The sequence below is a fragment of the Ursus maritimus genome, unplaced genomic scaffold (genome assembly GCF_017311325.1).
Source record: "Ursus maritimus isolate PB19 unplaced genomic scaffold, ASM1731132v1 scaffold_6, whole genome shotgun sequence".
NCBI lineage: Eukaryota > Metazoa > Chordata > Mammalia > Carnivora > Ursidae > Ursus > Ursus maritimus.
The window spans coordinates 51,099,731-51,116,737 of record NW_024426774.1 but is presented as its reverse complement, the minus strand read 5'-3'; the positions used below and the strand labels follow the sequence as shown (position 1 = coordinate 51,116,737).

General features: G+C 43.8%; 1 protein-coding gene across 34 annotated transcripts in view; it reads right to left on the bottom strand.

Moving 5' to 3' along the window:
- Positions 1-15,859, bottom strand: part of AAK1 (AP2 associated kinase 1) — a 163,319-nt gene extending 147,460 nt beyond the window's left edge. For all 34 annotated transcript variants that reach the window (XM_040623349.1, XM_040623353.1, XM_040623354.1 and 31 more), the window contains exons 1-2: positions 15,717-15,859; positions 15,033-15,428 (exon numbers count right to left, since the gene is read on the bottom strand). In XM_040623349.1, coding sequence (XP_040479283.1) covers positions 15,033-15,195 — 163 coding nt within the window. In that variant the 5' untranslated portion in view covers positions 15,196-15,428; positions 15,717-15,859. The remainder of the gene's footprint in view (positions 1-15,032; positions 15,429-15,716) is intronic.
- Between the last annotated feature and the right edge of the window lie 1,148 nt (positions 15,860-17,007).

Here is a 17,007-nt window from a genome sequence, read left to right as displayed (position 1 = left end):
CATTCTGCCTCCTTCATCTGCTCATTCGTTCCTTCAACTGGTTTTCACTGAGCTCCTCAGATGTGTCAGGCACTACACAGGGCACTGGGGATATGCAATGAACCGGTCAGTCAAGGTGTCTGCTTTCATGAAGGTCATATTCCTGTGGAGCGAGATAAACAAGCAACAATCAGCTGATACAGGCTACCTGGCAAAATAAAACATGGTAAGTTCCTTATACTGGATGGTGAAGGAAGGTGTCTCTGAAGTAAGATCTATGTGAGGTCTGAATGGCAAGAAGTCAGCCATGGAAAGATCAGGAAGAAGAACATTCCAGGCATTAAAGACCTAAATATGAGACCTGAAACCATTAAACACCTAGAAGAAAACATGCGTAGTAATTTCTTTGACATCAGTTGCAGCAATATTTTTTCTAGATACATCTCCTAAGGCAAGTGAAACACAAGCAAAAATAAACTATTGGGACTACACCAAAATAAAAAGCTTTTGTGTTGTTTGGTACAAAACAAAAAGATAGCCTACTAAATGAGAGAAGGTATTTGTAAATGATATGTCTGCTAAGGAGTTAATATCCAAAATACATAAAGATCTTATATAACTCGACACCAAAAAATCCCAAATAATCCAAGTAAAAAATGGGCAGAGGACCTGAATAGACATTTTTCCAAAGACAAACACAGATGGCCAAGAGACACATGAAAATATGCTTAAAAAAAAAAAAAAAAGATGCTCAACATCACTAATCATCAGGAAAATGCAAATCAAAACCACAATGAGAGTTCACCTTATACCTGTCAGAATGGTTAAAATAAAAATAAAAAATAATTTTAAAAAAGAGTAACAAATGCTGGCAAGGATATGGAGAAAAAGAAACCTTTGTGCACTGTTGGTGGGAATGTAAATTGGTGCAGCCACTGTGGAAAACAGACTGCAGTTTCCACGAAAAATTAAAAAAAGAAATACCGTGTGATCCAATTCCACTACGGGGTACTTACTCGAAGAAAACAAAAATACTAGTTCAAAAAGATAGATGCACCCCCCGCCCCCGTTTAGTGCAACATTACTTATAACAGCCAAGATATGGAAGCAGCCCAAGTGTCCATCAATAGATGAATGGATAAAGAAGATGTGGCATATATATAAAATGTAGTATTACTCTGCCATAGAAAAAATGAGATCTTGCCATTTGCAACAACACGATGGACCTAGAGGGTATTATGCTAAGTGAAGTAAGTCAGAGAAAGACCAATACTGCATGATCTCACTTATACAGGGGAATCTAAAAAACAAAACAAACGAACAAAGAAACAAACAAAAAAAGACTTTGAAATACAAAGAGCAAGCTGGTAGTTGCCAGACGGGAGGTGGGGGGGGGTGAAATAGATAAAGGGGATCAAGAGGTATAAACTTCCAGTTATAAAATAAATAAATCACAAAGATGAGGAGGACAGCATAGGAAATATAGTCAATAACACTGCAATAACGTTGCTGGGTGACAGATGGTGACTACACTTATTATGATGAGCACTGAGTAACATACAGAATTGTTCAATCACTAAGTTGTATACCTGAAACTAATTTAACACTGTATTTAAATGATACTTCAATAAAAATTACTTAATTTTAAAAATAGATTTTAATATATTTTTCTATGCAAGTATCTGTCCCCCTCCTTCCCTCTTTCACTTTCCTTATTTCACTCCTTCTTTTTGTATTTCCTTTGTTCTTTTCTTCTTTCCTCCACCCTTCATTTCTTCCTTCCTAGCTTAAAAAAAAAAAAGAACATTCCAGGCAAAAGAACCAGCTAAGCCTAAGATACCAATGAGAAAACAATGTAAAATGCTCGAGAAAGAGATAAAGGGGAATGGCTGTGGCTAAAGATCACACAGGATTTTGGTGAAGAGACAGAAGCTCCTGCAGGGATTTGCAGGTCAGAGCGAGGAGTTTGGATTCTACTCCAGGTGTGCTCCTCTTCCTCTACCTACCCGTAAGCCACTTCTCTCTTCTTCCACATAGTCTCCTTGTGAGATCTCATTCCATTTCACTTTTCATTAATATCATGTGGTTACAGGACAACACTCACCAAACCTTTCTTTAAAATCCAGGCCAGCCCTATCCGCCAGCATCCTGAACCATACCCACACTCGGATTTTCACTGGTGCTTCATGCTAAACAGTCTCAAACTAAAGTCATTCTCTTTCCCTCATACACTGTACTTTGTTCATTTTGTTGACACCATTATCAACCCAGTCACTTAAGCCGGAAGCCCAAGCTTCAACCTAGCTTCCTCTCACCTCCAACATCTAATTATGAACACTGATTTTTCAAGTTTAAGGAAGAGCTACAGAAGAAGGTAAACAGAAAAGGAATGGAATCTTTTGCCTCCACTAATAATGACACCTCCCAGTATGGCTCATGTGGAAGCCAAGGTTAACAACCCATCTCAGGAATGTTGTCTTAGTCCCAGCTACACAAGTATAACACTTCAACCTAATCAACCCACACCACTGTCCCTCTCAGTCTCAACAGAAACTACAGAACTTAAAAATCATTTCTTCCAGTTAGAAGATATCTTTAACACCACCCAGTGATCTCCGTATTTATATAAGGAAAAACACGCTCACGGAAGGGAAGTCATGTGTCCCAGATTACTGAGAAAGAGACTACACAATCTACTTCCTTTACCTTGTATAGTTGTTCACTCATATGAGGTGAACCTCGAATCAGAACTTGAATATATAGACTTGGACATTATTCTATCATATCACCTTAAAATCACTCCAAAATTGCTGGGTGAGCCACTTAAATGACCCATTTTATATTGTTAACATAACATAACATAATAATAGTCTAAAACCATGTTTTTAAAAGAGAAAGACAGACTTCATTTTCTGAGAAAGTCTGCATTATCCCAAATTAACTCTGTTCAAGTGAATTCTCATCATTGGTCAGAGAGCCACCGACATCTGATCTTTCAACAAGGTCACAGAACTCACAGGGCAAAGCACTGGGCAAGATTTACTGATGATCCCCCTTTTCACTGCTTCTCTCTGAAAGTACCAAGAACAGGGAGAAATACGTGTCTGTCTGTGTTCTAAGAGCTACATACAGCGATCAATTTTAGGTACCACCTCTCTAGAATCAATTTACAGCGGAGCTGCTAGTGCCGTATTTATGAACCGTTTAAAAACCATATTCTCGGGCACCTGGGTGACACAGTCGGTTAAACACCCAACTCTTGGTTTCAGTTCAGATCGTGATCTCTGGGTCCTGGGATTGAGCCCGGCATCGGGCTCTGCACTCAGCGTGGAGTCTGCTTGAGATTCTCTCTCTCCCTCTCCCTCTGCCCTTCCCGCTTCTGCCGTTTCCCTCTCTAAATAAATAAATAAACAAACAAATAAATAAATAAATAAAATATTCCAAAAACAAAACAAAACCATATTTTCTTTGATAAACATAAAAGTCTCCTGGCCTCCCTTCCCTCGACCTCTCAGAACTACACCATACCTCTTCAGAGCGTACACCACCAGTCCCCATTCTCTTTGAGGTCCCACCTTTCCTAGCTGGACCTGGGGTTAGTCTGTGTTTTTTCAAATTACATACTCCTTTCCTATCTGTCCTTTGCTCCCATGCTCACTACCTTAAATATGTTGAGAATCACTGTCCTAATTTACCGCAGGCCAACAACCACCATGAGCTAGAAAATTAATGCATACCGCACTTAAAGACAAATTTTAGTTACTTCTGAGTTTTTGATACTTGACCTAATCTTCTCCATCTTCACAATATAGACTGAAATAGTTTTAGAGTTCCTTTATATATTTAAGATATTTATACTTTGTATAAATACTTTTGTATTTATCTATTCTTTGTATCTCTACTTTTGAGATTGATAGATTTAGGTATCCATAATTGAATACAACCAATAAAGAGAGTTATGTGATTTTCTGGAAGGTGTTCTACTTTGGTTTGAATTGTTATTTTTCAACTTTACCAAAAACCTACAAGATTTGATAGCTCTTATCATTGTAATAATGTCCCAAACCTACTATATTACTGGAATAGGAATAGGGAGGTCTGGGGGCCCCTGGGTGGCACAGCAGTTAAGCGTCTGCCTTCGGCTCAGGGCGTGATCCCGGCATTCTGGGATCGAGCCCCACATCAGGCTCCTCCGCTATGAGCCTGCTTCTTCCTCTCCCACTCCCCCTGCTTGTGTTCCCTCTCTCCCTGGCTGTCTCTATCTCTGTCAAATAAATAAATAAATAATCTTAAAAAAAAAAAAAAAAGGAATAGGGAGGTCTGTATATCCCACATTTGCCTACCCAGTAAATCTGAATTAGTATTGATTTACTGCATTATTTCTTCAGTTAATTTATTCTCCAGTACCCACTGTTGCATTGTTCAAATGTAAGAGTTCTGGATACAAAAGAAGCCTAAGGTTTACATTCTGCCTTCTAAGAATTATCTAACACTAGAAAGTGGAAACAAATGAGCAGATAAATAGCAAAGCAAAACTTTGAGCTTATGAGCCCCAACAGTCAACAAAGGCAGCAAGAATGACAAGCAACCACAGGACAGAAGGAGAGACGGATCGACTACAAGGAGGTTAGGTGGGATTAAGATAGGTGGGCAAGGCAGGGAGGGGATCCCAGGTAGAGGGAGCACTATGAGTGAAGCGCTGGAAAGAACTAAATCCGTAGTACAAGGGAGAGGAGGAGGGCACAGGCCTGAACGAAGCAGATAACCTGTGTTAGAGTGTTAAGAATTTGAAGCTGGAGAGGCAGCTGGGATCAGACGTTCCTCAGGGGCAGAGAGGACCTTCATACTAATAATAACATGACAGGTTGAGGAAATTTTTCCAACACGCGGGTGGCTTTCAAGCAGGAAAAAAAAATCAAACCACAATATTTATCCGAGATTCTTTCTCTTCTCCTTATTCCTCATCTATATCTATCTATCTATCTATCTATCTATCTATCTATCTATCTCCAGAGTATAACATTCATTTAAATAGTTTGAGTTCCTTTATAGAGTTAAGATACTTGTAACTCATATTTCTGCTTTTGAGATTGACAGATATATATGTATGTGTGTGTGTGTGTGTGTGTATCTCCAAGACACTAACTTCACCAGGTTACACACACAGCAAAACAAATACTGCCTAATAAAGACAAAATTCATGCACGCCAATACTAAGTTACCATTTATAGACTGCTAACTATACGCTAGGCACTATGGTAAGCACTTTGCATAATTTCATCTAATCCTTAAAACCACCCATAGTATTATCCATATTTTATAAATGAAGCCAGGATCTTCACTGCCCAACATCACAGGTCCAGGATTCAGGCCAAGGGCTGCCTAGCTCCAATTACCGGGCTTTTAAACCACCGCACATGGGGCTAACCTCTGAAGTCTTCTCCTAAGGAGAACACCACAGTGCTTCCATTATTCCGGGGTACAAGGGAGGAAAGACAGTACCGGATAGCAGGTACTGAGTTACCCCTTCTGGTCAAACCAAGATTATTCCATAGCCAAAAGGTCAGATGGAATTATTTCTCCATCTGATCCTAATCCCCACTACCAAGATGCCCAGGCTTCTAAAAACATTAGAGGACAAAGATCTGAGGAACAGGGTTAGGCAAGGGGAAATTAAACAAATCTAACAAACCGGTCGGATAATCAGCACTTCCTGAACCAACAAGTTTCACTGACCAGAGAAAATGATGAGTTGGGGGAACTGCAGGAGACTTGCCACCTCTGTAAATGTTGCTTAAGCCCCAATCCTCCAATAGGGGCCCAACTGATGAGGCCAGAGTCCTCTTCTTTTTTCTTGTTCCCAAAGGGTAATAAAGTCTCCATTTTGTTCTCAAATTCATGCTCTGTACCAGAGGGACAATAATCTCTCTCTCACCCTAAAGGTCCCAGTACAATAGCCGTAAGAATCCTCAAAAACAGGCAGCAAACAAAATTACATGGCATTATATTGCTTTCCCCAGGATTCAAGTCCTAGATGAAAGGCATCATTATTTAAGATCATTATAATTACAAATGATAATCTAACATCAATGCTATGCTTGGCCTTCTATGATAATAATATAGGGATGCCATAAACTCTTTCATCCAATTATCTCTCGGCTCTTCAGAAATCATGAATAACAAAGCTTCAGTTGGCATTGCCATCCACTGTCTGCCAAGGTTAACTCAGAGCCCAAGGAGAAAACTGACCAGTTCAGGCTGATTCACTCACAGCAGGTCCCGAATGAAACTCCAGATTTTCTCTTTAAACTTTGTTCCAACTTGAGGAATTCGCCATCTGCAAAGGTGGAAGTCTCACTCATAAGGACTCCTCTTTCCTAACAATTGTCCATAACTCAAAAGAAGAACTGAGATTGTTTAAAGTGTACATAATACGCTAAAAATAAAGATAGCAGACTAGTAATACTAAAGATACTGGAGGGGGGAGAAGGAGGCACAAAATACCGCAGCCAGGATTGCTAAGCGATTTGAAATCACATGGAATGAAAAGGCTTTTTTACTTAGGGTATAAGCACAGAACATATGATTTATTTATGTAGGCAATTTTATTCCTCAAAAGAAACCAAAAATGTTGCAATACTCACTTCAACTTTGCTAAGAATATAACATATGCAAACGTGCAGAACTAGACGTGTTCCCTAAAACAAGGTTACTCGAAGAAGGGGTTCCAGAGAAGACTCCATTAAGAACAATCCACCTTCACAAAATGTTTCCTAACCATTGCAGTCCTCACTGATCTCCTTCCCCTCAACACCTCCAGAATTCAGAGACTACACCACACACCCTGTTGTAGGGTGCTTTTGTTTCGTGTGTATTACCCACATTATGTCAACAAGGACGGCAGGAGCCAAATCTTCCATTATTTCTCTGTATGCCACAGCATCTTAGAGCTGAAAATACCACAGATGCTCAGTAACCCTTGCTACTCCTGGCTGGCAGGGCAAGCTCTCTCTTCTGCACTCTGCATTATACCTATACCCTCCTGTGTCATGGTCACAACATCCCTACAGAGGCAGGAAAGACATTTATTACAAATTAGGAACCAGTGGCTGACACTGGTTAAATGATTTCCCCAAAGCTACACCGGCAAACGGTTGTCAAAGAACTTGAACCCAGTATCCCTAATTGCAAGTGCTAGACCCTTCCTGAAAATTCTTCTTTGTACAAAGGATTATCAACATCTTCTCTCACAACATTCTGATTTTTAATAACCCTTCCCAATTGAACCTCCCTATAAGCAATTCAAGTCAGAAAATGCTTCCACAATACTTTGGGGTTGCTCAGATATAAGCCATGAGAATATAAAGAGAATTGTCTAAAGTTCATAATCCCTATTCAGCCAGTGGTAGAGTAGAGTTACAACTCCCTTGGCCAGAGCCTGCAAAGACTTACCATTCTGTCTCCTGCAGTTCACTGGTTTATTTCTGGAAGTAGCCATTTTATACAGAAAATGACAAAGATTTTTAACCATAACAGGTTAAACAGAAAGACTACAGCTCATTGATTCTGAGAAAATGAATTTAAAAATGAAGTGATTCGCCTGAAGTCAGATTAGACCCTTCCGAGCCATCCCTGACTCCTCTCTCTTTCCCCACAATGGTCAACACGTCATGTTGCGCCACCCTGGCACTACTGACATTTTGGGCTGGATAATTTTTTGTTGTGGCGGGAAGGGAGGGCTACTGGGTTCACTGTAGGATGCTTATTAGCAGCATCTGTGGCCTATACCCCCTAGATGCCAGTATTACCTCCCACCTTGTAACAACCACAAATGTCTCCAGACATTACTAAATGTCACCTGGGGATAACTGCTCTTGGTTGAGAGCCACTGCTCTAGACCAGTGGTCTCCAAACACAGGTACACAAAACAATCCACTGGGGTAGAAAAAGACACAGATGAGACTCTACCTATATTAATTTCCATCTTAAAAAATAAGATTTTATCTTTATTAATACTTACTAGATGGCCCAACACTAGTGCTCCCTTCCAGTCTCTATGTCAGTCCTGGGTCTCATATGAATCTGATGGAATAATGAGGAAAGAACGGAAGCTCCACAGCACGAGCGGACACGGACTGAGATGTACTACAGTTCACGGGCTTGGTTAGGTGGATTTACTGATCACATTTGTTTTATGTGAATTAATCGTCATAAAACAAACAAGGGGCTTAAGAAGATTCCTGCAAAGATACCTTAAAGATAACATAAGCATACCCGAACAACAAAAATATGTCAGTGCCTCATTTCTATTCCTGGTGTACTTTTCTTTCTTTCTTTTTTTAAGATTTTATTTATTTATTTGACAGAAACATAGACAGAGGGAGCACAAGCAGGGGGAGCAGCAGGCAGAGGGAGAGGGAGAAGCAGGCTCCCCGCTGAGCAAGGAGCCCGATGTGGGGCTCGATCCCAGGACCCTGGGATCATGACCTGAGCCAAAGGCAGATGCTTAACCAACTGAGCCACCCAGGCGTCCCTCCTGGTGTACTTTTCATCAGTCACATTACAATGTAGAAACAATTAAAATCTAGTAAGATATGACAAGAAATTCACCAAAACCTATCCAGATAACTTAAAATACAGATTTGCCTCTACTATCATAAATGATGAACTTCATTTTAAGTATTCTGTGCCTTCAGATATCAGCTAATGACAGCAGGACATGCATATAATGTATAAACAAACAAGCATATATATAACAAAGGGATTAAATGTTTAACTGATAGTGCCATTCTATGCAAAAAGTTTAGGGACCACTGCTCTAAACCAACACTAATAGAACTTTCTGTGATGATGAAATATTTTCTATCTGTGCTGTCCAAAATTGTAGGTCCTAGCCACATGTGGCTATTAAGCAACTTTAAAGTGGCTAGTGTGCCTGAAGAATTAAAGTTGAATTTTAATTTTGATAATTTAAATTTAAACAGCCATCTGTGGCTATGGCTACTTTATTGGACAGCATAGCCCTGGACCACTAACAGATTATGCTATCTCAAAACATAAAGCTCCCAGCAAGCAGTGCACTTCCCTGCTTTTTGTCTTTGCCCATGTTCTTCTCTCCGCCTTGAAAGTTCTCTCTTGTCCATCTATGGTAAGTTCTTATTTTTGAAGACCTACCTCAAATATCGCCTTTCTTTAGCTTTCCCTGACAGCTCCTGACCCGACAAAATTAATTCTGCCTCATGTCTGTTCCCCTCCCCCTTTTATAACCGTCCACTCCAGCCCTGGGAGCTACCGGCTCATGCATCTGAAGTTCTAACACTGGAGTTCCTCAAAGCAGAGTCTTATTGATCACTGGCTCACGCCCAGCACATAGTAAGCGCTCGGTAATGGTTACTGGATACAGCAACGAATGAACCAACAAACCTTGAGCCCCCCAGTTAGACGGCAGTGCTCCTTCCACCACACCAAAAAAATGGCTCCAGAAAAGCAGCCTGAAGGCTACTCTTTGCTACTTCACAGTGCCAGATGCTACTTCGATAGACAATACCATTTCCATTATTATCACTGTTGGGCTCTTTCAGATGCAGATGTCACAGTTATTTCTTAAGCAGGCTCAGAAAGCATTTATCCTGTGAAGAGCACAAAATGAAGGTACGCGGTGGTGTTAGTCCCCTCTCTGAGGGGTCACCTTTCAAATACTGCAATGACTGCTCTGATGCAGTCATATTTCACATGTCCCGGATGAACGTTTATCAAGCTTTTCCTGTGTACTCTCCATGCAGTCTTAGCTACTGAGGTACAAATGGACGCCTCCCCTCATAACCTCCCACTCAAAACCCATGTGAAACTTTATCATCTCTCATTAAATGAGTGTGACTTTGTTGGAAAGACCAAAGGAAAGGCTTTGACCATGCAATTGCTTATTCTGGATTTCATTTCTGAATTCTAGATTTGGCTATATTTAGCAAAGCTATAACCGTCATCATGCCCGAAGCCAGGAAGAAGACACCATTCACAAACCACCCCCTGAAAATCTGCAGTTGCCACTAAAAAACCAGACTTCCCAGCAGGCAAAGACATCTGAAGTGGGAGGGATCAAACTGGTGTTTGCGTCAGAGAAGACCTCAGGTGCTTAGAGCCAACCTCTCTGCCTGGCACTAAAGCTCTCCATAACCTTACTGCCTCTTCTTTTCTCTCCAACATACCTTCTGCTCTGGTCACATATCCTCACTCTCTCCCACGTCCACTCCTTTCTGTAACACTGGTCATCCCACTCCCCCACCTGCTTCTCCTTCAAGCTGCTTGCCTCTCACTGAACCTTCAGGACCGCTCCCCTGCCCCCAAACACTATTCCCTCCCTTGCCCCACAATTAGCATAGGGCTGAGGCACAGAGGGTAGCAATGCACACTGGAGAGCTATTCAACAGTTACTCGAAAGACCCAGGGCCACTGAAGAAAGCAAGCACCAAGTGAACAGCCAGGGAACAAATGTACCTTCTTCTACCATTCCATGTCCTTCCTTCCTTGCTTCTGAAAGGGAAACTTGTACTAACCCAGATGATAGCACTAGACTAGTCAGTATCCCTAAACTCATCATACTGTTTCACCACTCCACATTTGCATATGCTACTCTCTCTGCTGGGAAGGCCTTGGGTAACCCTCATCTGGACCATCTGCTGGGCAATTTCCATTCCTGCTCAAACCACACTTCATCTATAAACCCCGGCCCTTAGGCCCTTTCTCTTTATCACCTCATAACATCTCGTTATCATCTACTGTATACCAAGGGCCATGCCAAGTGCTGGACACTGATCTTAGGGTTATTTGTTGGTCTATGAGCTCCTTAAGAGCCAGGCCCACATCCTATTCATCTTAGTAATTCTGGAATCTAATGCAGTGCCTACCACAAAGAAGGCCTAACAAACATTCACTAAATGAATACATGTGTGCTGTATATCAATACAAACACGATGTAATTATAGGCTACATGTATGTGTACACAGACATAACATACATGTACACATATGTTTGTTTTAGGTGTTTAAAACTACCTTGTGATGTTGGAAGGAAAAATTGTCAGTTTACTAGTATGGAAACTCACTCACTAGTTCTCATTAAATCTAGACCTGGATTCCTTCAGTGGAAGTAAGGAAACTGCTCTGATGGCGTACGCGGTCTACCTCATATAGAACTGACGCAGTTCTGGAAAGTGGTCTTGGACACAGCAGGTATTCAACAAACATTTACTGTTTAAAGCTTGGATGTAGGGGCGCCTGGGTGGCACAGCGGTTAAGCGTCTGCCTTCGGCTCAGGGCGTGATCCTGGCGTTATGGGATCGAGCCCCACATCAGGCTCCTCTGCTAGGAGCCTGCTTCTTCCTCTCCCACTCCCCCTGCTTGTGTTCCCTCTTTCGCTGGCTGTCTCTATCTCTGTCAAATAAATAAATAAAATCATTAAAAAAATAAAATAAAATAAAAGCAAAAAAAATAAAAAAAAATAAAGCTTGGATGTAAGTCCTCATATAGCTAAGGACGTACAACAAAAGCACAGCTCTCTAGTCCTTCTCTGAGCATTGCTCCAATTTTCCCATTGAGCTCATTCCAGAAGCTTAAACCAAATCTTCCCTTGACATCACATGCCCACGACCTCAGACATGATTAGGAAGTCATCATGGCATCCTCACTAAGGAAGCCAGAGAAAATAACCTCCTCTGCACCCAGCCTGGAGACAGCCATATCCCTCTGAACTCGTGGTCTAGAGCCTTCACTTCCCCCAAACAAGCCCCAACGCACTAGTTAGTGAAAGCAGGCGAGCAGGGCTGATGCTGATGGAGACACGGCAGCCCACGCATTCTCCTGTCTTATTTCAGCACCTCTTCCTCGGTGTTCTTGCATTCCTCACTATAAAGCATAGACTGATACCCACATTAGAGAAACAGGGATGACAGGTGGGATGTGTCCTCAAGAGTCTGTGTTTAAAGCCCGCTCTCCCCAAACTGCCTGGTTACTGCCCTGGAAACTCGATGCACAATCCTTATCATCCTTGGACAACTGTCGCTGGAACTGGTGGTTACATCCACACCTGGGGACTCAAAGAGAAGAGGGTGCAGGAAGGAACATGGTTACCCAAAACATCTGTTGACCCTTCAAGGAGCCAGTGAGGCTTCTGCAGAGAAATATCTGACTCTGTCCACCCACAATGGGGAAAAGGATTGCTGCAGATTGCTGTGGCCAAACTAACCTTCCCATTCCCCTCCACTCCCCCTTAAGTACATATAGGATATAACGTTGCTGGCAAATAATGACTACCACTCATTGAACACCTGAAAATGTTAAATAATTCACATACATTGCCTCACTTGATCTTCACCACCACTGCATGGGATAGGGATTCTCCAACTTTAGCTTGCATCAGAATCTCTCCAGGAATCTGTTAAAGCCCTTCCCTCATGGTTTATGGGGTGAGGCCTAATTTGCATTTCCTACAAGCTTCCGTGTGATGCTGAGGCTGCTGATCCAGGACTCCACACTTTTAAGAACCACTGCCACAGGGAAACAGATTCAAAAGAGATTTGAAATGTCTTATCCAAGGTTTCACAACTAGTAAAGAACAGACGCAGAATTCGAACCTAGATCTGCCTGACTCTGCAGACAGTGCTGGTAACCATGCTGTACTATATTTGTGAATATTTGCCTCATCTTACCAACTGCACTGGCAGCTCCTTAAAGGCAGACATCACCCTTTAGACCTCCCTGTTATCCCTCTCAGAACTTAGTGGTTTAGTAGGTGCTACATAAATACTTTGTATACAGACTCCTACATAGCTATATACTTCTATGAGCCACAAATTCAAACTCACTTACAGTCAAAGACTATAAAGAGGGCAATATCAGCAGACCCAGTTTTACACGAGACTCTCTCCTGCTGCTCTGAGTCTTGGTCCAGGCTGTCTCCACACCTGGATAACTCCTACTCATTCTTTGGTCAGTCACTTCCTGCGGAAAGCAATTCTTGGCTCTCTAAAACTGGGGGCCACTGCACCCTAAGCTTATCTCCATGATAGCACATATCACTCTATTCTAACTGACTGTTTTCCATCTCTCAACGTAGTTTACAAACGATAGCAGCTAGTTTTATGTCATATCCCCAGGGCCGAGCACAGTGCTTGGCACATCATAAATACTCCATAACTGCTTGTTGAATGAATAAATGAATGCAGAGCTGCAAGCCCTAAGTTCCACATAAAAATACCATAATGCATGATGTGCAGTTTTCAGGGATGAATTCCAGGGAAGAGGAGGACAGCCTAGATAACAAAGACCAATTTTACCTTTTCTCTTCCCCATCATTCAGACTCTGAGAACAGGCACTGCTTAGGGTAGCACCAACTACACAATGAGACAATGTCCCAGCTGAACAAAATGCTCCTGGGCTATAAGGTCAGCAGAAGCCATTCAAAGAAGGAAAGAGCTCTGCGTCCCCTCATCCCTCCTGATTTCTCTCTCACATACTCCTTTCCCATCCCACTGCAGTTAAGGGCTTTAGCACAGGGATGAAAGACACAGATCAGACTCAAGGGTGCGGATCTGGCAGCGGGCACAGAAGCATCTCCCATCCTGCACCAAAGCCCACAAGGAAAGATCCAGAGGGACAGTGACTCAGGCCCCGGATTAAATCCAGCTAGAACAGGGCTAAGAATGGAAAAGAGCAAGAATTGCACAAGGACATTCATTATCAGATCTTTTTTTTTTTTTTTAGTGTTTTTAAAGTAAAGGCTTCCACCCTAACCCCAGAAAAATGGGCCCAAGTTGAACCCAGTACTTGCACAAGCTGAGAGCCAAACACAGCTTCTTCCTCTCAACCCACCCGCCTGCAACACTCACCATGACGGGCATCTCCCAGGCCCAGGTTAGGACCTTTGCTTCAACCTTAGCTTGCAAAAGGGCTCCTTCTCCAGCTAATAAACTGTCCCCCTAAAACCACCATGTTGCAGTAACAGAAGCCTCCCCCTTCCCCCATCCCCTCTCAGCCGATAACACAACCTACAGCATGTTGGCCCCATCCAATTAGTTTGAAGAGCTTCATGCCAAGGAAATTGCTGCTTTTATTAAAAATAAAAGCACACAAGGCAGGCAATGGGCTGTGAAAAGTATGAGTCTAGCATAATTATGAAGGTCGAGGTTAAGGTTACCAAAAGATACATGCAAAGATTTCCAGAAAGCCTCAGGGATAAAAATATATATTTACATATCTATAGATATACAGATGAACACACATGGAGAGAATTTACACAGCAGATCTAAATAACATCTCCAATAGAAGAAAAACAAAAATCAGATGCCATTCTCAAGTAATTCTTTTGGCTAAAAAATAAAAATAAAAACTAAAACAGAAGGAAGAGGGGCCTAGCAGACTGGTTTCAAAATAACCACATTTATCACATGTAATTTCTGTTATCTTGGCTACATCCTGGGGACCTGATTACAGTTGGGTCAGGAAACAAAACTAGTCAAATCCACCAAGAGCCTTGGCTCTTAGAAAGACATATTCCCATTCTCTGAAAATCCTCTCTTCTTCAAATGCCTGCTCCAGGGAGTGGGAAAGTTGGGCAGAAGGAGAAAACCCTCTCTCTTCTTAAAGCTACTCCATCTCCACCCTTCAGCCCTCACATCACAATTTCAAGTTTAAGGAGGATGACAAGCCTAGCACCCTACATCTGACGTGAAGCTTTACACTTTCACACATACGTTTTCTCATCTGATCCTTATAATTCAGTGAGGCAGACAAGAATTGGCTTGCCAATTTTTTAAAAAATAATAAAATAAAAGGCCACTCGGTAAACAATTTCCAGCAACGTCCTTCCACCCCACAAGCCCTGTCACTTTCAAATCTCAGTTTTAAATTTCTCAAGGACAATGATTCACTGAGCAAGGGAAGGGGGAAGGGAGGGTCAATTGGTCAAAACCCATTCATACACTGAACAACTAGAAACCAGTCTTGCTGCATCAGCATAAGATTTTAATTCACGGCGCACTGAAAGAGTCCCACCATACCTTCCGCCAACACCTCGTCCACAGTGACCTGCTGTCGCCCAATGCCAAAGACCCTTCCGATGTAGCCACTGCCCAGGCCCGAGGTGCTGCCCCCACCTCCGCTGGAGCCGGAGCCCAGGCCAGAGCCGCCCTGCTCTCGCCGGGAGTCGAAAAACTTCTTCATCTTGCGAATAGGAAGCAGTAAAGCAAAATACCGACGGTTTCTGGATTTTTTTTTTTTTTTTTTTTTAAGAAAACAAGAGATCCAAGGATTTCTTCTCGGATTTCAGCTCGGAGAGGAGCCACCCGAATCCGGCCGTGGGGGTGGGGGCTGAGGGAGGATGCCTATAGGAATATGCGTGTCAATCGCGCCGCGGTCCCCTCCTCCTCAAGAGAGCGATTCGTGTAAGTTTAAACCTGTGATGACAGAAGAGAGAGAGGATGAATCAGTAACACACTTACGAATTCAACCGCTGAGTCCTAGAGAGAGCAAAAGCCATCATCCCAGGGAAACGCTTCATGCATTTTCCTAGCGAGAAAAACCCTGGGGCGGAAAACCCGGCAGAGCCCGGGACCCCCGTGCCTGCGGCTCGGAAAAAGGAAGGATTCGGCCGCCTCGGGTAGCGCCGACCCAGCCGGGCACTGCCTCCCCCTCCTCCTGGGTCTCCCCGCCGCCCCGAGAGGCAGCATCCCGGCGGCACCCACTTGAGACGGCTCGGCGGCTGGCGCCCAGCTACCAGCCCTGCAACATTGTCACGGCCGCCGGGCCGGCCTGCGACGCGGAGAGGAGGCGGCGCTGCAGCGAGAGCCGGGGCCCCGTTCGGCGCCCGCCCGCCAGCTGATCCCCGGAGCGCCCAGCGGAGACTGACCCGCCGCCCCTCCCCCGCGCGCGCTCCCGCCCGGCTCCATCCACCCAACCAGGAAGTGAACCGCCGCCGGAAGTGCCTCTCGGGACGGCGCGGCGACGGGCGGAGGCCCTCCTGTTGCTGCCGCTCAGTCGCGACAGACGAGAAGGAGTCGTCGGAGAGAAGGGGACCCGGGAGGGGGGTGTCTCAGAGTGGAGAGAGTTTTGGAAAAGAACTTTTATCGCCCGATGGCACCCGCATGGCACCATGGGAAAGGTAGTTCGGCGCAACTCAGAGGCTGGACTACAACTCCCAGAATGCCCCCTGAAGGAGCGAGCGAGGTGGCTGCGGTGGCCTCCTTGGCCTCGAAGGTGGTTAGTGGGGTGGTGCATTTGTGGGGATTCGGTTATTTAAACACATCCGGTAAAGAGACGACCAAGGACTAGGAAACTGATGCATGTTCCACCCTTTTGGAGCCATCTTGACCTCCCTGCACAAGGGATTCTGGGGGTTGTTGTTTCCAAAAGGATTGAGGCTGACACCTGAAGGACGCGGCTTAACCTCTTAGCCTCAAGCCTGTCCTGCGGGGCTTACCGACGTCACCTGGGCAGAAAGTGAAAGACAAGGGGTGGTCGGGAGAATTTTGCTGGCAGTTGGTACAAGGCCACACCCAAACGCCAACCCTAAGTAAAATCTGTGCCCTTCTGCCCGCAACCTCAAAAGCTGTTTTGCTCCCAGTTGTTATGAGAACTGCTCAGCAGTCAGCTCTGAGCTAGGCGCTGTGAGAAAGCTTAACAAGACAGTGTTTCGTCTGGGAATCTACAGGCGAGACTTGAACCCGAGAAACTTAAGGGGTGTGTGCGGGGCAGATCCTAGGGTACCAGCAGATCCAAATCGTTGTCTCTGATCCCAAACTTCAGGACTCGGCTGCCGACGGTGACGCTTAATTCTTTCCCCTTTGCTGATGCTATGGGTGGGCCTGACCTTCACAAATCCCCTCACAAAGAACCCAAGGCTGACCTTCTGTTATTTCTTTTTCACTTCAAGATTTCCTCCTTGATGTTTATTTTACCCTGATACCGCCTGAGTGCCAAAGTCCACAACGTGATTTTCATCAGCCAAATGCAGAAGATTTGGAAGGCCGGTTAGTA